General features: G+C 37.3%; 1 protein-coding gene across 2 annotated transcripts in view; it reads right to left on the reverse strand.

Moving 5' to 3' along the window:
• Positions 1–4,112: 4,112 nt before the first annotated feature.
• The window catches only part of Atad1 (ATPase family AAA domain containing 1), a 38,140-nt gene continuing 19,527 nt past the window's right edge, over positions 4,113–22,725 (reverse strand). For both annotated transcript variants that reach the window (XM_050159213.1, XM_050159204.1), the window contains 5 exons: positions 19,204–19,310; positions 13,250–13,339; positions 11,531–11,581; positions 8,649–8,782; positions 4,113–5,748 (listed from right to left, as the gene is read on the reverse strand). In XM_050159213.1, the coding sequence (XP_050015170.1) occupies positions 5,628–5,748; positions 8,649–8,782; positions 11,531–11,581; positions 13,250–13,339; positions 19,204–19,310 (503 nt within the window). In that variant the 3' untranslated portion in view covers positions 4,113–5,627. The remainder of the gene's footprint in view (positions 5,749–8,648; positions 8,783–11,530; positions 11,582–13,249; positions 13,340–19,203; positions 19,311–22,725) is intronic.

Here is a 22,725-nt window from a genome sequence, read left to right on the forward strand (position 1 = left end):
AAACTATCAAAAATAAATGGATGGCCTGCTAGAATTTGAACATTTTAGCCAGATTCTAGGGAGGGAAAAACTTTTATCATAGTGCTAGCAAATCAAAACGGATTAAAAAAAAAAAAAAAAAAAACTCTTCATTTGGAAAACAGTAAGCTGTCCAGAGGTAAATTTGGCCTCACCTTGGCAGTATCAGGAAGTATGCAGGAAGTGGACTAGTGTGGATACAGTGTACTGAGCTATATGTGCTTGCCCGAAAGGAAGACTCATGCAAGAATGAGCATAATTCAGGCCAGACTCAGACAACAGTGTACCTGCTAGGATGACCTAAATCAGAAACCCAACCCCCTCCTTTGGTCGAGAGCGTGTCAGGAGAGGGGGCTATCCATCTCGTGTGTTCTACCTTGAAGAATTAAAAACAAGTAAGAACCACAGACATCTGAAGGTGTAATCCAAACTCCTTCCGGCTCAAAACAACCATAATCAAAAGACTATGTATGGGAGGGTGAGTAGGGGCTTGGCTAAAACCAATCAACTCCTTCAGTTAAGCTTCAGCACAGGTCTATCAGTACAACCAGGACTGATGCTGACAGAGAGAAGGGCTTGTACTCACTGGAAATAAAAACCTCTACTGCACTTCATTTTCCACATCTCTCTTATACCCACCAGCTAGTCTAAAAATGTCAACAATTAAGCTATTTTACCTAGGCAGAGTTGGGCGTGATAAAACAGCACTCCAAGTCAAAGAACTCGACAGGATCCCATGCAGCAGTCCTTGCAAGCCCGCCCACAGGATTTCCCTCATTCTCTGCATGCCCACTTGCTGGACTGTAGCATCTCACAGTCAGTTGGCTATGTGCCGTTCCTGTTTGCCTAGCACTCTCCCCCGAATACTCTAGAGAGAACACCATTCTCCTTTTGTACGTATTAATGACTATACTTGATGCCAAGTCATTTCAATAACCCAAGGAGTTCTCAGAGCAATGGGCTATTTGAAGATTTCATGCAATCCACTGGAGTATAAAAAAGGCCTTGAGCAATCTTCGCTAAAAATAAAACTCATTGAGAGCGCAATATTTAGAAGCTTGGTTCTTCAGCTTCCCTTTGATCCCATGGGTTCCCCCACCCCCTGCTTCAATTAAATTATTTTCTAGATTATCTACAGTTGGTTGCTGCCAACAGAATCCTGATTAGGTAGTCTTTATATGTCTGACTATGGCTTAGACATGCCTGTGAATAGGCATTAACGTGATACAATACCCCATTCATTCTCACTCGTTCTGATAAATTCTGAAATCGTTGCATTTTTAGAGCATGGTACACTATTTCTTGGTTACAAATTTGTATATAAGTTACCAGTTTGTTTTGGTGTTTGGTTTAAAACTGAGCCATCATGTGGAGTATACGACACTAGGGAATCTGAGACAGGAGGTGTTCAATTTTCAGGATAACCTAGACCTTGTCTCAAAACAAAACACCTGAGCTGTCAGGGTTTACAAACCTGTGTTCCTGGCGCATCCCACACAAAGCACCAACATTCAATGCAACTTCGTTCAAAGCACAAAAACTAAAAAGTCTCAAAGCAGCTATTTTTCATTTGCATGTGTGCCATGTGGATGCAGGTGCTTGCAGAAGGAAGGAGAGGGCCTTGGATTCTCTGAAGCGGCAGTTAACAGGCAATTGTGAAGGAAGGAAATGGGTGCTGGGTATCAAACTTGGATCCTTGGGAAGAGCAGCAAGCACACTCTTAACTGCAGAGCCATCTTTTCAGTCTCCTCAAAAAGGTTTAGAACTAAATATTAGACACTCACAAAAACACTCTGCCATCAGGATTTTAGTAATGATATTCTTACTGGCCATTAATATGAACAGTGCAACACCAGGTTTACTAAGATATCTTCAATTCACACTGTGAAATTATTTCCTTTTGATCTGATTTCATTTGCATAGTGACTCTTCTCCATATTAGCTACATTTTAGTCAATTCAGTTAGGAGATCATTTCATATGATTCAAGTCCTTTTGCATATGGTTGCAAAAGTATGCTGACTTGTGTAAAAACATTTTTTAAAAGATTCATCTTTATTAAAGTGTGTTGTGGGGGCAAGGGGTAGATAAGTAGGTAGGTATGTACATGTGAGTGTAGGTGCCTAGAGAGGTCAGAGGCATTGGACAACCATGAAAACGGAATTACAGGCTACTTTGAGTAGCTCAATATGGGTGCTGGGACCAAAATGCAGGTGCTTCGAAAGAACAAACAGCGCATGCTCATAACTACTATATCATTTCTCCAGGCCTTTGAACAGGATTTTTCCAGTACGCAGAGAATTCTATAGCTTTCAGGTACCAAGATAATGTTAGAGTTTTATTCGTGTAGGCTGTATCCTCAGGTTTTTTTTTAAAATCTTTTAATATTCCGACTTTTAAGAGAAGCTAAAAAACTTCCAACTGTACATTACCCAATTTATTTCATCCAGAAGAAAGCTATAAAAAACTGTCCACAAATAACCCAATTACAGTGGGAAACAAATCCTACCAATGAGATGCTATCATTTTTACACAAGGAACTGAGCCACAAGACACTGTCATCTTGTATCAAACCCCCAAATTACAGACGCTAAATAATACTAGTTTATTATGGTCCATGCAGAATGCTTAATTATGCCAACCCAGCTCTTAATGAGTTCTAGACCTACCTGCAGGTGGCGAGTGGGATTCGACAGGAAAAAAAGTCAAAGCTGACACTACACTGACTCCAACACTGAGATTATAATCCTAATTTTAAAAGGTACTGAAACAGCAGCAGACACAAAAACCTACTGTAAGTCATCCAGTGGCGAGATTTCAGAGAAACATCACGCAGGCAAGCCTTTTCATTTTAGCCCCTTGAGTGCAGTCAATTTTGGGGGTGTACAGTCCATTAGTGGAAGTCTGGCTCTAAATCCAGGATGTATAACCCAAAGCAAAGGGTTTTGTTTGCTTTGTTTTGTTTTCGCTGTGTAGCCCTGGCTGTTCTGGAACTTGCTCTGCAGACCAGGCTGGTCTTGAAAGCACAGTGATCCACCTGCCTCTGCCTCTCAAGTACTGGAATTAAAGGAGTGTGTCACCATGTTCAGTTTCAAAGCAAATGCTTTAAAACTTAATATCCAGCTACATATGTGAAATGTCTGTCTAAAGCAGAATGGAAATCACAAACAGTAAAAGTTACTTAAATCATATGAAAATAGTTTTACTTAGTAAGTAGGCCCTCTGAATGTGGGTGACTGTTGTGTGGCTTGGTCTTTTTATGGGGCCCCTGGCAGTGGAACCAGAATTTATCCCTGGCACATGAACTGGGTTTTTGGAGCCCATTCCCTATGGTAGGATACCAATGATGGGGGGGAGGGGGGGGAGGCTTGGTCTGCCTCAACTTGATGTGCCAGGCTTTACATACTCCCACGGGAGGCCTTACCCTCTTTGAGGATTGGATGGGAGGGTGAGGGAGAAGTGGGAGGGAGAACTGGGGTAGGTATGTAAAACAGATAAAAAAAATTTTAAAGATAGATAAATTAAAAAAAAATAGTTTCACTTACTTTATGGCTCAATGTCCCTACATGAGTCATAGCTACTGGGATTATTGTATTTTTCATCATCAGTAATTAGAACCATAACAAATTCAGTACTATAATTGGATAATCTAAATTTAATAGAAGATGAAAAGACATGAAGAAGCATACACAACACTCATGTTTGAACATGCCACTACATTAAAATTAAATTACTAAAACTATATTAAAACAGAATAATTCAATATTAAAATGTCTCCTGTAAAAGCCTGAAATCTCAACTGCAAGATAAAACTGTCCAAACAAATTTTACTTTTTTTTTTATATTTATTTATTATTATGTATACAATATTCTGTCTGTGTATGCCTGAAGGCCAGAAGAGGGCGCCAGACCTCTTTACAGATGGTTGTGAGCTACCATGTGGTTGCTGGGAATTGAACTCGGGACCTTTGGAAGAGCAGGCAATGCTCTTAACCACTGAGCCATCTCTCCAGCCCCCAAACAAATTTTATAAACAACAAAAAAGCCACGATTTCAAGTAAGTGAAAAATATCAAGGACTAAGTGGAAAAAAGAATCAAAAGGAAGGACCTTTTATTGTAAGTTATAAAAAACACACGTTTTTTGGTGTCTTGCATTAGCATTCGTCTCACAGCATCTTCACAATCTTGCATGGCTTGCTTTTTGTTAGCATAAGCATTCTGAAATCTACAACCACCAAAACACAAATGGAGGAAGAAAGTGTTCAAGAGGGTTTGTGAAACACATTACCAGAGAAATTCGTCCAATAAACCCATGAAGATTTAGTTTCCAAAGAAATAAAACAAGTAATAAAAACAAAAGCGTTTTTGCCATAATTTAATATTTCTGATGATTCAGAGGCACCAAAGATTGTGCTGTGGCATGATCTTCTGTTCTGTTGTATGCTGAGGTGCCTGCAACAGAATTCTGGTTACTGACGTCTGAAAACAGAAGAGTTTTATATGTGGTTCACATAGCATCAAGTGACTACAGACACAACACAGGAATTCTGATGTACATATTTGTACAATTTATACTACGCCGAGAAAATTTTTAAATTTAAGTTATAAAATGAGTAGTTTTTAGCACATTTAGTAATGACTATTTATATAAACTATCATTTTGTTCGGGTGACCAAATGAAATTTGAACATAATTAAAAAACATACAACTTTTAAACAACATTTAAGGAACATAGTCACAGAACTGTCACACTGAAAGCCATGTACACGTATTAAAGAGCACTGAGGTTTCTCAAACATACTGTTCGGAAAGGTTTTCAATCCGTTTTAATGTAAATCAGCGTGAAACTTACAAAAGATTACCTGGTGTTGTTACAGCAGAATGAGGTGAAATCCATGCTGACCGGTCTGCCTACCAATCAACAACTCATTGCTGATCACCGACAAAACCATGTTTGTTAGTTGATTCTCCTGACAACCATTATAATTGAGACACATGTACATATTCAGATGTGGTTGATTCAACCAACTGCAGAGGACATATCCAACTTAAAAGTGGCCAAAACAAGTGACAACTAGGCATGGCTGAATCACTGTACCTGTCAGGATACAGATCCTGCCTTAAATCCAAGTTTTGCTACACACTATCTGGTGCACTTTTGGACTCCTTAGTTGGGTTTAAAAAAAAAAAAAAAAAAAAAGCTTCTGTATTCAAACCTATCTACAGAATATCAAAGAAAAATGTAGATATATACATTTTGATATCCACTCATACATACACACTCACATTCATACTCACACGTCTAGAAACCAGCACCTAACCACTTTCCACTTCTCACTAATAACTCAACAAGTCATTTATTACTTTAAGACCAGCTTAGACTCTATAAGGCTATAACAGCATATGGCTAAAAAGGTCAAACAAGCACCCACACTCAGGCTGGACTGAACTTCCTCCTCATGATTTCTGACAAGCAGTAATACCATTTACATGAAGACCATAATAACTTAGGATCTGAGTATAAAACCACAAGAGGATCTCCCTCACTGCTGTAAGGACGAGAGCACATCCCACACGAGATCACTGAACCGTACAAATGATCTTTACTTCTAATCTAAACAAACATGAGTCAGAACATTCTGAAACGCTGCATCCTTTGATTTCTTCATCTTTTCAATTGCCCGATGCAGGTCCTGCTGTTGCACAGGCCGAATTTCATCTTCATCATGACTGAAATGTAAATAAAACCATTAAATTGCCAAATCATTTCAGAGTACACTTACCTAAAATGTATTACCAAGATTAAAAAGATGCAAGGAGCTAAAAATATATTTGTTTTTTGATTATATAAGAATATATATATAGTTTCTTGTTAGAAAAGGGCACCAGACTCCCTGGAACTGGAGTTCAGTTAGTGAGCCACCATGTCAGTGCTGGGAACACAACCGAAGTCCTTTCCCAAGAGCAGCCAGAGCCGGGAGCAATCCCTTCCGGGAGCCCAGGTCCTGTGCTTTACTCTGAAGACTGGGAAGGAGTTCAGGGAAGCACATGGGGAAGAATGACCGCCCACGTCGCAAGAAGACAGTTTCCACAGCCAAATCCCATTCTCTGTTGTCTGGTCCTAGAGCCAAACTCTACAGAAATCCATTTTTGTAACCCCCACCTCCAAATTTACTGAGCTGCATCTCTCACCCCATAGAACCTGCGTTGCTCCGCCGGGGAAATGGGGACGTTCTACTTACTGGGGGTTTGCATTTTAGAAGGGAGACGTTTTGTTTTCAAAAACTGAGATTTGTAATTTTCCTAACATTTTTATACTCTAATAAAATTTGTTCATAAGAATTTACTATTACTAAATGAAGACAAAGTATAAAATTGGGGGAATAATTGATATCTTGATTTTTTTTNGACAGTAAACTTGGGAGATGCTCTTAGCCAACTATAGAATTGGTACAGCGTCAGGTTGCCCATCCTGGGTTAGGCTGGTTAGGTCTTTCCTTACTTCCTTTAGTTTACAACTTATAATTGTTTTTGTAGCTCTTAAAAAATGTGCTTGTACCTTTAAAAACATTTAAATGTGGTCTACTACATTCAGAACACTGCAACTGGTTCAAAACAAAATATGAAAATATTATAACCGTAAGAACTAATGTCACAAGTACCTTATTTGGGTGATGTGCCTTTGGTTTAATTGGGGACACTTTAGAAGGAAAGTCTGTGTTTATAATAATCTTTGAAGAACTTGGAAATAAAGTTTTTTTCCTAATTCATCGTTTTCCACGAAAAAAAAAAAAAAGAGCAGCCAGTGCTCTTACCCACTGGGTCATCTCTCAAGTCTCCTTAAAAGACACTTTTATTTAAAAAAAAAAAAAAAAAGAAAAAAAAAAGAAAAAGAAAAAGCACTGAGTAGCAAAGCAAAATTGCTGTGTAAAATCAATCACTTCATACCAAGAATGTAAGAGCAGCATATTTTCATTAAAAAATAGCAGCTTTTCAGACAGAAGCATAATTCCAGCCAGAAATCAAGTTACTCTTGTGAACAGAGAACCAAAACAGCATTCCTAGGTTTCATGCATGTTCACATACATGCAGCCTTCTACAACACAGAACAACTCAACACTCTTAGTAAAGAACAAGCAATCCAACTCCCCTTTACTTTAATCCCCTTTAACTCCCCTTTACTTTAATCCTGGCAAACAGAACAAACAAAAAACCCGGTCTATTCTGCTACTTGGGGGAAAATGTTTCAGGGAAAACAGGATGATTCAAGTCTAATGACCAGATTTCACACTGACATTTTCAGGGCTTCTGCCTTTCATTACTAATGTCATTAACTTAAGAAAAGTTTACTTTTCCTTTTAATTTTTTTCTGTCAGAAGAAAGACTTTTGGAAGGGTTTTTTTTTTTTTTTTTTTTATGATGCTAGAACTTTCCCAACTTGCTGAAACAGCTGGGATTACATGGCAGCACATGGATGAAATGCATCTTCTACCTGGGCAGGAGAGAGCAGTACGGTGGGTGAAAGCAGGGACTTGAGACAGAAGCAAGCATGCGCTTTTAGAGAAGCTAACTGTGGCACCACACTAATTAGATGCACAACAGCACAGGCAAGTCAGGGTCACTTGGTAGGAAAACTTCAGAGAAAGAAAGCTCCACTCCTTTCACATGGCCTCAAAGGTAACTGCTTTACTGAGAAATTCCTTATCAGAGAGTCAACATTTTGAAAAGATACACAGTGTAGTACTGCTTCAGGGGAGGCCTTTGGGGACCCTTTCTCAAAGGAGTTGACTGAGGGCTACATTAGTTTGCTGAAGTAAGGGTGGTAAAAATGATTTCTCAACCTCACCACACTCTAAATAGGTTTCAAGTAAAATTTGCTGACATGAGAAATGGTACGTTAGTAACTGCATCATTGTTAAGATGCAGCCCAGTCCACAGCACCCCACACTCTTTATGTGTGAAGTTCCTAGACGCTAACACTCATTTCTATACATAACTGAATTTTACAACACAGAAACCATCTCTAGAGTCTAGAGAATCCTGTTTTCCTAACAAAGAGGGTAAGCCTGGGTTTCTGTGACTCCTTCTATGGTTTATCAAATAAGCATTATCAGCATTTTTGTCCCTTAATTCTAGAACATCATCCCCACGCAATTTTTCCATTTACAGAACTCCTCTTTAGAAAAATGGCAATAGTGGTTGGGAAACGGCTCAAGAGGTAATGAATGGCCTGCCATGAAAGCACGAGGACCTCAGTTTGATCTCAGATTAAAAAAGGCAGAGGGTGCCTGTAATCCCAGAACTGGGGAGGTGGTGACAGAAGGACCCCCAAGTTTTCTGACCAGCCAGTCTAGCAGATTAGAGACCTCTGGGTTCAGTAAGACCCCGGCCATCTAAAAAACTAAAGTGGAGAGCAATTGTAACACACCTAACACCAACCTGCAGACACACACATGAACATGTGCACATATACATACACAAACACATACCAAGCAATGGCAATAAAGAAAGGAGGGAATGAGTTACTAATTCCAGTATCTTTTTCTATAAGTAGGCTGGTATAAAGCAAAACAACAATCACCTAATCAAAAAGGTTTCACAAATACAAGAAATCAAGTCTAAATAGTTACCTTTCTTCGGATGCAGAATTGACATATTCCCTGACACAGAGGAGAGCAGCATCTCGACACATTTCTTTTAGGTCACTTCCTGAAAATCCATCAGTTTCCTGGGCAACTTCCAGAAGATCTACATGCCTATCCACCTTAAATAAACATGAGACATACTTATAATATATAAAATTAAGCAAAATACTTCCAAATATCTGAAAATTAATGTTATGTAACAGCCAGAAGAAACAGAAAAGTATTACCAGTTCCATTAAAAACTTAGAAATTAAAATTTCTCATTTTCAAAAAGAAATTTATTTTCATATTTGTCATTACCACTGAAACATGCCTAAGTGTCTTAACTGGAAGTGTCTTTACACTTAAAATTCCTTTGAAGTGTAATGCTTTAATATTCTGCTACCTCAACACTAATTTAATTTAGTACTTGGTTTTGTCCTTCCATCTAAGCTTTCACCAAAGCCAACTGACAGGTTTGGGGGAATTTAAAACCTATTAATGTGCAGACAAAGAAGAGAAAATGAACAAGGAAATTATTTGTGATTATCAACTGCGATGTGAGGTCTCATTTCCATAAGCGCCTTCTGGGTATCATTTTCATTTAATCCTGCAAGTAAGCTGAGGAATTTTCATATTCTGTTAATAGTATGGAGGCTGGGCAAGGGTAGACAGGTTACAGAAGCAGGGTCTGAACAGACAGAAGACGTCCAACCCTATTTTCTCCACATCTACACATCTGTCATCGTGACTTTCTTCACTCCTGTGAAATGCCACCTTTATTAGTTCCTCAATTTCTAATTGTGGAAGGTTTTGTTTTAAGAACAGTAATTCTAAGCAAGGGCAAAAGACAAAGGAAGTTGGGTACAGGGGCACATGCCTGTTACTCCATCACCTCAGCAAGCAGGAGGGGAATTGAAGGCTAGCCTAGGCTACCTATGAGGTACCGGGCCAGCCAGCAGCCAAGGCTACAAAAAGTGAGCTCCTGGCTCAAACAAATTTCAAAAGGAGACATTAAGATACTACTCATTTCATTGAAAAAGCTTGGGTGTGCTCTTCCCCCTTTTTTAAAATAGGATAATCTGGTAAGTACTGGCTTAAACTGTTCTATGGGAAGGTCTGAAAGAATTCTGTGGTGAATCTATCTGGCCTGGGTGTTTTATGTTAGTAGATTTAAATTTTTTAATATTTATTTAATTTTACATGTATGAATTGTGGAGGCACACAAATGAAAGCTTGTTCCACCTTGACTAAAGGTAAGAGAGTTTAAGCTTATTTTTACCCTTTCAAAGTTGTTGACAATAGGTGTGTCTACACACCCTGACTTAACCTGTGTGGTTACTTTAAGATGACCCATATTCACTGAGTTGCCCTCCTGGTTCTATCCTATGTCTCTTATTTCTTTCACATCTCTGTTCCTCCTACCTAACATTTCTAATCCACCTACCCTGGAACATGTGACAGAAGTCACCCCAACGTGTGGCTTATGACAATGAACATTTTAACTGTATGTGCACTGTGTGTCTGCCTGGTGACCATGGAGTCTGGTAAGAAGAGGGCATCAGATCCCTGGGAACTATAGTTAGGATGACTGTGAGCCATCAAGTGAAAACCTGGGTCAAGAGCAACAAATACTCTAAACCACTGAACCGTCTCTCAGCCCCTACTCAGGAGACTTTTAATTACTGCTTCAAACGCATTGCTTGTTATAGAGCTGTTTAAATCAATTCATGCATTTTGATTTAAATTTAGTAAATTATTTAAAAATAATTTTAAATTAAATTTAAGTTTCAGCTGTTTCTATTAAATTTTCTAGTTTGCTAAATATTTTTAAAACTATGCCATCATGATTCCCTCAATTTCATCAGTGTCTGTTATAATGTCTCCCATCTCATCTTTAATTTTATTATTTCAGGTCTTTTCTTCCTGTTAATGTGATTAAGGGTTTGTTCAAAGAACAAACTATTTGCTAATCTTTTGTTTGTTTGTTTTTATTGTTAATCTCTGTTCCAATTTTAGTTATTTATTTCTCTTGGTCTACTGCTATCGGTATTTTTTTTCTTGTTGTTTTTCCAATGCTCTAAAAGGCATCATCAGGTTATATGAGATCTAATTTTTAAAAAAAAGAGAGAAAAACAAACAAACAAACAAACAAAAAAAAAAAAAAACCAAAACCAAAACCTCAAAAGACATTAACAGAGGGAAAATTCCTCAACAAGACTTAGGAAACTGGGAAAAGTTTACAACTCATATAGACAAAAGACAAATCTAACACATAGCCCTCCAATCTGTTTGAAAAAACTCCATTTTAAAAAATGGGCAAATTACATACTTTAAAGAAAAGAAAATCAAATTCTTAAAAATGTACATCAGTACACTTTATTTATGTCTCACTGAGTAACCCTGGCTAGTCTTGAAAGCACAATCCTCCTCCTTCAGCATCCTGAATGCTAAGACTTTAAGTGTACACACCATACCTAGTGTCTTTTCTAATCTAGCTTCAGTCTAAAAACACAGCAGTAAACCGGGCAGTGGCGGTGCACACCTTTAATCCCAGTACTTGATAGGTAGAAGCAGGAGGATCTCAATGAGTTTGAGGCCAGAAATAAAAATACAGAAATAAAGTAAAAACAAGAAACAAAATGGAAAACCTCTTTAAAACATAATCTCAAATAAGGATAAAATGGTGTGAAAATATCACAGTATTTTAATATGTAAACACACTGCTCTTTAAAAAAACTACTTCAAATGTACCGTAATTACCAAGTTACATTAACAGAGCAGAATTTATCAGTAATTCAGGTACCTTTCACATTTCTTTCTAAAATGACTTTATAAACAAAATCATCAAATTTTAGAATGAGAATAAATCATAATTCTCTACTTACATTTTCATTTTTCAGGATGAGTCTCAAAATTGCTTCTCTTTGTTTCAGAGCCTAAAACCAAGAAATTTTCCAATTAACATTCAAAGAATTTACTGGTCAACTAATCTTTGTTTTTCCCATGTAAATTATTAGATAATAACTGATAGGCAATGATAAGCTGACAGAGGTTAAAGCAAGGTATCCTATGACACTCTACAGGATCCATCTGTAGTTAGTCCAATGAATTGTTTCTTATTCATGTCTGGGAAATAATATGCCCTCTGTATTTATTGAGTAAAAAAAGGAATATCCTTTATTAAATTTATAAAAGTTCATCACAAAACACCGTTTAGTCAATTCTTAATTAAGGCTTTTCCCTGTTGCATACAAAGTAGCTGTGTCACAGCATTTCATCCACGTGTCCTTTTCATTAATAATTGGAGGACAAGAAAATACTGTCTTGGTTCCTCCATTCCAATAAAAACTTCTGTGCTCATTAATATTAGCGAATTTTTAAGTAAATGTTAATGATTTCTTTCAGTGACACAGCATATTTTAATATCGGAGACCAGAAACTACACTTGTTTTATAGAATTACATAAAGCTGGCTGTGGGGGAGCATGCCTCTAACACAAGTACTCGGAAGGTGGGGGTAGGCGGGTCAGGACTTCATCCTCGACTACTGTGGGAAGCCAAGGTCAGCCCTCTACGTGAGATCCTATCTAAACAACAACACATGAAATAAGGAATTCTGTAAATGAATAATAGTAAATGAGGAAAGGAATACCTAACATTAAAAGTAGGTGGATTTAAATTTGTCAGAGCTGAGTTCATCCCTACTAACATTAAGAAAAAATTTTGAAATGATTATAAAGTCACTTGGCAAACAAAATGAAACTGTTGTTACCATAACTTATATGTCAAACTGAAAGGTTAGTTTGGTATGTTACATGATCACCAGTAACTACTTTTTAGTTAATAAGTATTTTTCTTGGAGAGGAATTTCAAGGTAAACTTAATAATATTCTTTGACACTGTAGCCATTGCCTACAGAGTGCTGGGATTAAAGGTATGCACGACCGCCATGCGGCTTCAAGAGCACTTCTTCACAGAAGTGAATACTAGACAAAGAAGAAAGGTGTAGCAGTTCACGCCTGCACACCAGCTCTGGAAAGCGAGGCGGCAAGAGGACTGCCATGAGTGTGAGGTCAGCAGGGGCTATGTGGTGGTTAAGTCACAGAGTCAGACTACAGTCCCAGAAACCAAGCAAAAGTAGTGCAGGTTGAAGGCCACCCTCACTTTACCAGTTCACTAGCTATAGCACAGCAGAGTGGTTCTGGAACCACTATCCTCAGAGAGAAGCTCCAACTAATCGTTACTAATAAATCTCAGCTGTTCTTCAGGCTAGGTATTCAGAAAACAACGGTCCTTTAACCTCTAGCCACAAATTCAATTGTGTTAATCCAAAACTGCAATTTAGATTTTCCTCTGTATTTTCTAAAGTAAATGACAAAAGTGTGCAGGCAATTTTGAGTTAATTACATTCTTGGGGAAAGAGCAAATGCACTGACCTTATTTAAAGAAAAAGGGTCAGAAAGAGCACAGCCTAGTGGAGTGTTTTATACTTCTCTGTCTCATAAAACCAAAGAAACGAAACAATTCCTCTTTAAAAATCACAGATAAAAAACATGCTTAAATGGGAACTATTTCCCCTTACAACATCTAAATAAATCCACGTACAGGCTGGTTGATATGAAATCTTGTCGGCATTCTTCTCATTATGGCCGAGTCAAGGTCTTGAGGGCGGTTGGTAGCTCCCATCACTATGACCTAAACAGAAAAAGACAAACAAGGCATTAAACACTACCAACAACAAATATTCTCTGAGGTCCTTATCTTTAAGACTTATAAATGTCTTTAAAGCTAATATTTTAAAGAGAAATCTCACTATAACCCAGCATTACTCAAATGTTTATAGGTAAAATTGAAGCTAATCATAAATTTAAAAAAATATCAAACAACTGCACAACTGGAAAGACTAGTGAACTGACTGGATGCCTAGCAACAAAAATGTGTACTCTTCAGCTACAAGAACCATTACTGAAGAAGTGCAGTTTTTAAAAACACTTCTATTTCATAAAATATAACCAATGAGAAGCTATACCAAAGTATTATTAAAATGTTAAAGTGATTTGTGTTTTTACAAAATATGGCTGATTATTAAATATGAAGACATCTTGGGACTGTGAGTGGAAGGGGCCTTGAAGTCCTTTCACAATGTCATGGAAAACCACTTCCCCACAAGGATGCAGAATCTGATGTCAGTAATATGTATCAGCTGCTTTTCTTGCAGGTTTCCCAACTTCACTCTGCCTGTTCTGTGGGTGGTAAACTACATTAAAAATGTTACAGAATGCCAACTTCAAACATCAAGCTGCTAGGCAGTAGCAGAAAGCTTGCCTAGCATATGATCAGTCCCCAGAATGCTGGAAGAGACAAAGGAAGAAAAGAAGAGACTAAATTTTAGAAACAAAAGGAAAAATGCAGGTGGCTTTCTAACTTCTGTGCATACTTATAAAAGCTGAAGAAATAAAAAAATCAAATTTAAAAACCAATAGAAAAAAGGCAAAAAAGTTCAGATCAATTTTCTTTCCTTCCTTCCTTCCTTCCTTCCTTCCTTCCTTCCTTCCTTCCTTCCTTCCTTCCTTCCTTCCTTCCTTCCTTCTTTGAAACAGGATATCATTACACAGCTCTGGCTGTCCTGGAATTCACTATGTAGACTGGTCTCAAACTCACAGAGATCTGCCTGCCTCTGCTCCCCAGTGCTTGGATAAAAGCATACACCACCGCATCTGGTAAAAAATTTTTTAAGATAGCAATAATCTAATAAAAGGATATACCTGCTATACAAATTACTTTGTTATTATTATATAGGAGTATGTTTATCTAACATTATTTCTGCTTGACAGTTTTAGATTTCTCAAATAACTCTAGAGCAAGTTAAAATATCCACCAAATATTACTACTTTTCTCTTTATATTTAATAATATTCAAAAATCACGGACCAAAATTATTTAACTAACCAAGTCTGCCACCTAGAGGGAGAAAAATGCAAGTACAAATATATATTTAGGCTTCACAACATTATGTCATTCTGTGTATGGGTCAAGGGGTAATAAAAAAATCTTAATCCCCACATTAACTCTTCTTTGGTTTCTTACACTTATTTGACTAAAGTGATTAAAAAATTTTAAATGTTTACCAAATATAAAAGAAGGCTTCAAAGTGACTTCATGAGCTAATGCAAAGAAGAACTGGTCATGGATCAAAACACTTAGGGAACAAAGGCAAGCAGATCTCCAAATTAAAGGCCAGCCTGGTCTACATAGTGACATAGTGAGTTCCAGACCAACCAGAGCTAAACAATGAGAACCTGCCTCATTTAAAACAAAGCAACAACAAATACAGATAGATGGAGAGGGACCGGGAGACGGAGAGAGAGTTGATATATTGTTAGGAGGAATGTGAACTAATGTTGAACAAAGCTTGCTGAAAACTGCAAAAAAACACATACAAAAGGCACCCTGTGTATCTAAGGTAATGTTCTAGAAAAAAGAAACAAAAATACTAAAAAGTGAGCGGGATTCCCCTCTGTATGCTGTGAATATGTTTTATTAGCTTTGGTTAATAAAGAACTACGTTGGCCAACGGTTTAGCAGAGTAAAGCCAGGAAATCACAAGGAGGGTGTGGGGGAGATCAGGTGGAGTCAAGCAGACTTCAGCCAGCTGCCGAGGAAACAATGCATGTAGAAAATGAAGTAACGCCATGGGTCATGGCCACATGGCAATACACAGACTAACAGAAATGGGTTAATTTAAGATATAAGAGCTATCTAAGAATATGCCTGAGCCTCTGGCCAAAGAGTGTTGTAATTAATATAGCTTCTGTATAATTCCATATAGTTTCAGGTCTGGGCAGGCAGAAAACGACAAGCAGTCTCCATTTACAAGTGATCTAAATAAGCTATATGTTAAGATAAATTTCAGGTAAACAAAGAAGCCTAAGACAAAATAAAGATCACAGTATAGAAGGTGAAGTACTAGAAACAAAAATCAAGGAATTAAAATTAATCTAGCTAAAATAAATAAGTATAATAAGGAATTCATGATAAAAACCAAAAAGAATTGTAGTTTGTATAAAATATTAAACACTGCTTTTTAAGAGCACTTATACATGTATTAAATAAGTTATGAGTTAAATAAATAAGTTAAAACTCAAATTCAGAAACATTAACATTTTTACTATTTAAGAACAAAATCTAAAGAATGGTTGTTAAGTCAAAAACAATGCTCAAAGTACAGAAATAATTTTATTATTTCACACTTAAAATAAGCAGATCTAGATTTATGCCTCAAATCTTTACTAATAGAGATATGGAAAACACCATTATTCTCTATGTCTCACTTCTCCCAAGAGGAACAATGTGTCATTAGTTGCTGAGGTGCCCAGTTGTAATGACAGGTTTTTCAACGATGATTTACTATTTTTGTTTCTTTTGTGAGCATATGTAAGAGACCTAAGGTCTGAGCACTATCAATAGTGATTAAAAAGGTAATCTGAAAGAAAAGCCAGCTAATGCATGAAAACAGTAGAATATATCTAAAACTGATTTAAGATTATAAATATAAATTTTAACTCTTTCAATATACGATAAAGAAAGTAAAGAGCAACATCTATTTCCCTCCTCAAACCAAACACATCTTAACAAAAACAGCAACTACTACTTGTAAAAAAGGAATTGTGTTTTTTTGCAAACGAAAATGCCACCCAGAGCTGCGGAACTTGGCATGAAATGGCCCTGAAGATTCAACTGCCTCTTTGTCTACTACTTTAAAGAACTGAACACTGAACTATGAAAAGGTATAATCTTAACATACCTTCTCTTACATGACCAAATCATCCATTTCAACCATCATTCAAACACATTAAACATCACTATTTAGCAAATCTAAGTTTGGGCAGCTTGTAAGGTATTTCCATTAATAAATATTACACTTTAATTTTTGAGATGGGGTCTCTCCTGTAGCCTTTGCTGACCTAGAGCTCACTGTGTAGACAAGCTTTGGCTTCTAACTCATAAAGATCCACCTGTCTCAGCCTCCCGAGGACTGGGGTTTAAAAGAATGTGTTGCCATGCCCAGCTTATTTTTAAGAGAAGGTCTTCCTATGAAGACATGACTGATCTTAAATCACTAAGTAAATCAGGCAGGCATCAAACTGTAGTGATTCTCTTAATTCATTCAACCATTCTAAGTGCTGGGATTACAGGCATGCACCAGCCTAGGCCAATCTTATACATTCATTAGAGCCAATTATTAATAGGAAATATTTCCATAAATGTTAACCACATTTTTGGTGTTACTTCTTCTCTAACCATTTATACTAAAGGCTGTTTCCCTCATTGTAAAACTGTATTTCAAAGAGGTGAGGAAAAGGTAGACATGTGATTTAATTTTCCTGAAAATGATGATTCTGACTTCTGATTTATGATAATATGGTGAAATTAAGAGACCCTTAGGCAATATGGCAAATATACATATATTTGAAGTGCATACCAGACACTGTAGGGAAACTTTTGAGAAATGGATATATATAGGCCAGGGCTCATGAGAAAAATGCTGAAATGTTTGAAAACCCATTCAGTAGAAACAAGTCTTGACTCTTGGGTAGCAAAGCAGAGCCAGTAAAATGATTCAGCGTAAAGGGCACGTGTCACCAAGCCTGATGACTTGAGCTAGCATTGTGGTACCTACACAGCAGAAAGCGTCAGCTCCTGCAAGTTGTCCTCTGACCTCTACTCGCATGCTGCACCATCAATACCCTCTCTCACACTAAATATTTTTAATTAAAACACACATAAACATAGGCAAACACAACTCCTGAGATTTTATAACTTGTAGCCAAGTAACATGGATAAATCTTGAATGTGTTTTTATTAAAAGAAAAAAATATGGTGGCAGGTGCCTGTAATTCCTGCCCTTGGGAGGCAAAGGCAGGAAGATTTAAACTTTGAAGTTTAAATGACAAAGAGTTTGTTATCTTGACTTTGCAGTGGCTTTCTCCCTTCTACTGCACTTGTACCTAGAATTTAGGATATTTGTTAGTATTTTATGAAATATAAAGCCTTCAAAGTAGGTAACACTATAACTCTAGACCTTGATTTTCCAGACAAGCCTTACTGTATAGCACAGGCTGGTCTGCAACTGGGGACCTCACTTCTCAGCTTCATAAACACTGGAATTACAAGCTTGTGGTACTATGCCATGTAACCCATGCTAACCCTAGCTTTTGAAATCCTTCTGTTCCTACCTTCCCAAAGCTGAAATTACAGATAGACACCCCAACACACAGCCTATCTCTCATAAAAGTGAAAATAACAATGATCATTAACTCAATTACTGTCACAGACACACAGACACAGACACAGACACACACACACACACACACATGACTTATTTTATGTGTATGAATGCTTTGCCTGAATGCATTTATGTGCACTGTTTTGCATGCCTACTGAAGCCCCTGGAATTGGAGTTATATATGGTTGTGACTTACCACATGAGTGCTGGGAACTAAACCATCTCTCTTCCCCCAGTACTATAATTTGTTTTTTAAAAATAGTTCATTTGGGGCTGGAGAGATGGCTCAGCAGTTAAGACCACCGGCTAATCTTCCAGAGGACCCAGGTTCATTTCCCAGAACTCGCATGGCATCTCTCAATGGTCTGTAACTCCAGTCCCAGGGGATCTAACACCCTTACACAAGCACACATGCAAGTGAAAGACCAATGCACATACAGTAAAAATAAATCATTTACCACAAAAAAAGACAGTTTATTTGAGGAAGAAGATTAACTAGAAATGCCAAGTTAAAAATATTCAGTATTATGACAGTGAATCTGTCAGAAGTCAGTCAATAATTAGGGGTAAAATGTAGAAGCAAAATAAATTATTTGATTGGTTACAGTTACAAAATTTCCAGGTGTTGTGTGAAATGGGATCTCACCATGTTGTTCCCGTTGGCTATCAACTTTCTTCATTCTCAGCTTCCTGTGTAGCTAAAACTACAGGTGTGGCCCACTGTGCGCTGCTGGTTCTGGCTTGATTAGTGGTGAGCAGTTCCTAGTCCCATAGCTACATTCGGACTGAACACATAGGTGGCTCCAGCGGATCATATACACCTTTACCAGAAATGCCCCAAGCTAAGCTTGGCTTATATTTGCAATATAAACAGGATTATGACTAATGGTGCAGTCTCATTTCTCTTCATTTTGATTTTGTATTCTTCTCTTTTAGGAATCTACTCAATACACAGAACATTGTTTTTGTATATAACCACTGATGAAGCAGTGACAGAAGCAAATACATATCATTGTTGACTAAATGTACTCTGGGGTTCAGAGTCACACAGCAGCAACTGCACAGGGAGTGTGGGCTCCTCTAGTTACAGAAACCTGATGGCAATCATTAAGATGGGTGAAGTTTATAAAATCAGTTCTTTTGGATCTTGGTCACATAACACTAAGTATAAAAATAATGACAAAGACTTTTGTATAAAAGTACAATAAGCAGCACAGCAAATTCCCTACTGAAAACAAGACCATACAAGTTTAGGAAAGACTTTGTTCAAATACCTGGCAGCTGTGATCAGTATCCAGTCCATCCCAGAGGCTCATAAACTGAGCTTTCATCATTGCTGTAGCTTCATGGTCAGAACTTGAACGGTTTCGTAGAAAGGAGTCTAAAAAGAAAAGGTCCTTAATCTTAGTAACTAATGATCATTTAAAAATTATTTAAAAAGCTGTCAACTTCACAAAATAAGAAAGAGGACTGGGGATTAGTTATGTTGTTTCAGGTATTATCCTGATAAAAATAATCCTGGTAAATTATTGAGCATATTAGAACACAATCAGTTGATAATCTTTCTATCCCCAAAATATATTTCTGTCAATATACAAAAGAGATAAAAAAAAAAAAAAAACAGGTTCTAATATGTGAGGCTAGTAGCCAGGAGGCCAAATAGTTTTGAGAGAGCCTAGGTATGTGATCCTAACTTTCTAGTTATCTGAACCCTATATGTTTAACTATGCTTTCATATACTCCTCCCTCCCCATCCTCTCTCAGTAATAAAAAACAGAAAATGCCTAAAATACTATTCAGAAATGTACAACAGAAAAAGTATTAAATACATATGCTAGCATTCACATATATATTACACATACAAATATACTTATATATACATACATATATACATGACAAAACGTCTTACATAAACTACATGTAGAACCTTTGCTTCTAAGGAATGCTTGCCTTTAAAGGTAATTTAATATTCCCTTTAAAATTATTTTTCGCCTTCAAATACAGAACACTTCATAAAATGCTTTCTTCCCTCACCCCCTTTTTTTTGTTTTTTGTTTGTTTGTTTGTTTGTTTTGTTTTTGTTTTATTCAAGACAAGGTTTCTCTGTGTGGCTCTGACTATCCTGAAACTTGCCTGGTAGACCAGGCCAGCCTCAAACTTACAGAGATCTAGCTGCCTGCCTATCTCTGCCTCCTGGATGCTGGATCAAATGAATGCACCACCATGCTTGACTAAAATGCTTTCTTAAAAGGAGAGAAAAAAATCAGAGAAGGTGGTTCACACATGTAATCCTAGCACTCAAGAGTCCAAGACAAAAGAACTAGCAGTTTGAGGTCAGTCTGTGTTCCACTGTGAGTTCTAGGTCAGAAAGGGATACAGAGTAAAATCACCTCTAAAAGCTAGAAGGAAAAAAACGAATAAAAAAATGGAAATAAATAAAAATAAATAAATGGAAAAGTTTCTCTCTAAACACAAAAAGACTGATAAGTATTACATTCTAAGGGAAAAAATCAATAGTAACAGTAAGACCACAGGCATGAACCACCACACTGAGCTTGAATAAAGTATTTCCTAAGGAAGTTAATGTATATCTGACAAATCATGTTTCAACAACAGAATGACCACATGTCAAATACACAAAGACTGGACTACAGTCTAGAAAAAGAGCATTTGCTTAGCATACTCAAGAGCTGATGTTTGACTCCTAGACCCAAAACTAGCATATAGGAAAAACTGACATGTGACATGAATTTTGGTGAGAACTTTTACATATAACATCCAAAAGTGTATATAATCTCTTAAAAAGATTTATTGATATTAGAAAATTTTCTCTACAAAATACTGTTAAGAGGATACAAAGAAAAGCTACAGACTGGGGAGAGTATCTGCAAAACATGTATATAGCACAATTAATGAAAACCCAGAGACAGATATTAGGGGATAAAAGCTGAGAGATCAGAGAAGCAGAGAGGTCAGCCATTAGAGAGACCTTTTGCCTCTACCTCTACAAAATAGCAATCCTGTCTTCAGGAATCTCAGAGACTTGTGTGCAAGCTGTCTCCTCTTGTCTTATAGTCTCTCTAGCGCTGGGATTAAAGGCGTGGAGCACTACCACATGGTCTCTATGGCAAACTAGTGTGGTGTGTCTGTAAGGCTGCTCAGTGCAGCTGTTTTACTCTCTGATCTTCAGGCAAGCTTTATTTACTAAAATACAAGTGAAATGTCACTACATTTTAATCTGAGGTTTGGTGAAGACAGTTGCAGTCTGAGGAGACAGTCAGAGGACAGGATTGTCCCTTCAGTCTGAGCACTGATAGAGGTAAAAGGTCTCTCTAGTGGAAGGCATCTCTGCTTCTCTGATCTCTAAGCTTCATCCCCTAATATCTGACTCTGGGTTTTATTTATTAAGACTAATTAGAATTCATACATGTACCTGACAGACTTCTATTCAAAACATAATGAGCACCTAAGTCCAAAAATAAGCTAACAACTTCAATTTAAAGGGGGGCAAAATCTGAACACGTGACTGAAGTTCTGTAGATGGTAATTAAGCATGAGTGTGTATGTATGTGTCTATGTAGGTATATAAATAATTTTTGTTTGTTTGTTTTTGTTTTTCGAGACAGGGTTTCTCTGTGGCTTTGGAGCCTGTCCTGGAACTAACTCTGTAGACCAGGCTGGTCTCGAACTCACAGAGATCCACCTGTCTCTGCCTCCCAAGTGCTGGGATTAAAGGCGTATGCCACCATCGCCCGGCAATAATTTCTTTTTAAAAAGCAGAGTCTCATTCAATAGCCCAAGACAGCCGTAAAGTCACACAAATCAAGTCTTAGCTTAAGTACTGGGATTACTAGTTTCAGCCACCATGCCTGGAAACCTTAGTTTTTTTTTTTTTTTTTTTTAAGATAAGCAGGTTTATAAATTGTTTCAATAAAAAAAAAAAAAAAAAAAGAATAAATAGCCTCAAATGTGTAGAAGGGAAAGGAAAATTCTAAGGGGGCAGGAGGTGATCTACCACACTGGTAAACAGAAATAAATACTGACTACACCAGCTTTCATAATGACTATAAATTGGAAATAAATGTGACTATATTAATTTTCATAATAAATGCAAATTAGACACTTTCCAATTAAAGGGGAGTTGTGTTTTAAAGTTTAAAAAAAAAAATCCAGCTAGTGGGTGGTGGTGCACTCTTTTAATCCCAGCACTGGAGACAGAGGCAGGTGGATCTTAGTGAGTTCGAGACCAGTCTGGTCTACAAAGCAAGTGCCAGGATAGCCAGGACTATTACACAGAGAAACCCTGCCTCGAAAAACAAAAAGACAAAACAAACAAAAAAATCCAGCTATAATCTTTTTGTTCAATTAAGATATACACCAAAAACTCAAAATGGGTTGAAAGAGTAAACTGATAAGAATAGATACATAAGGCAAGTAACTAATCAAGAACATATTAGGCATCTTCTCTCTTTATACATGTTTTGTTTTTATTTAAAAAGACTTATTCTTTTTTTTTATTTATTTTTTATTTTTTGGTTTTTCGAGACAGGGTTTCTCTGTGGCTTTGGAGCCTGTCCTGGAACTAGCTCTTGTAGACCAGGCTGGTCTTGAACTCAGAGAGATCCACCTGCCTCTGCCTCCAGAGTGCTGGGATTAAAGGCGTGCGCCACCATCGCTCAGCTATAAAAAGACTTATTCTTAAAAGAGAGAGAGTGTGTGTGTGTGTGTGTGTGTGTGTGTGTGTGTGAGAGAGAGAGAGAGAGAGAGAGAGAGAGAGAGAGAGAGAGAGAGAGAGA

Source organism: Alexandromys fortis, unplaced genomic scaffold, assembly GCF_014885135.2.
Source record: "Alexandromys fortis isolate MF-2015 unplaced genomic scaffold, M_Fortis_MF-2015_v1.1 scaffold_10, whole genome shotgun sequence".
Lineage (NCBI taxonomy): Eukaryota > Metazoa > Chordata > Mammalia > Rodentia > Cricetidae > Alexandromys > Alexandromys fortis.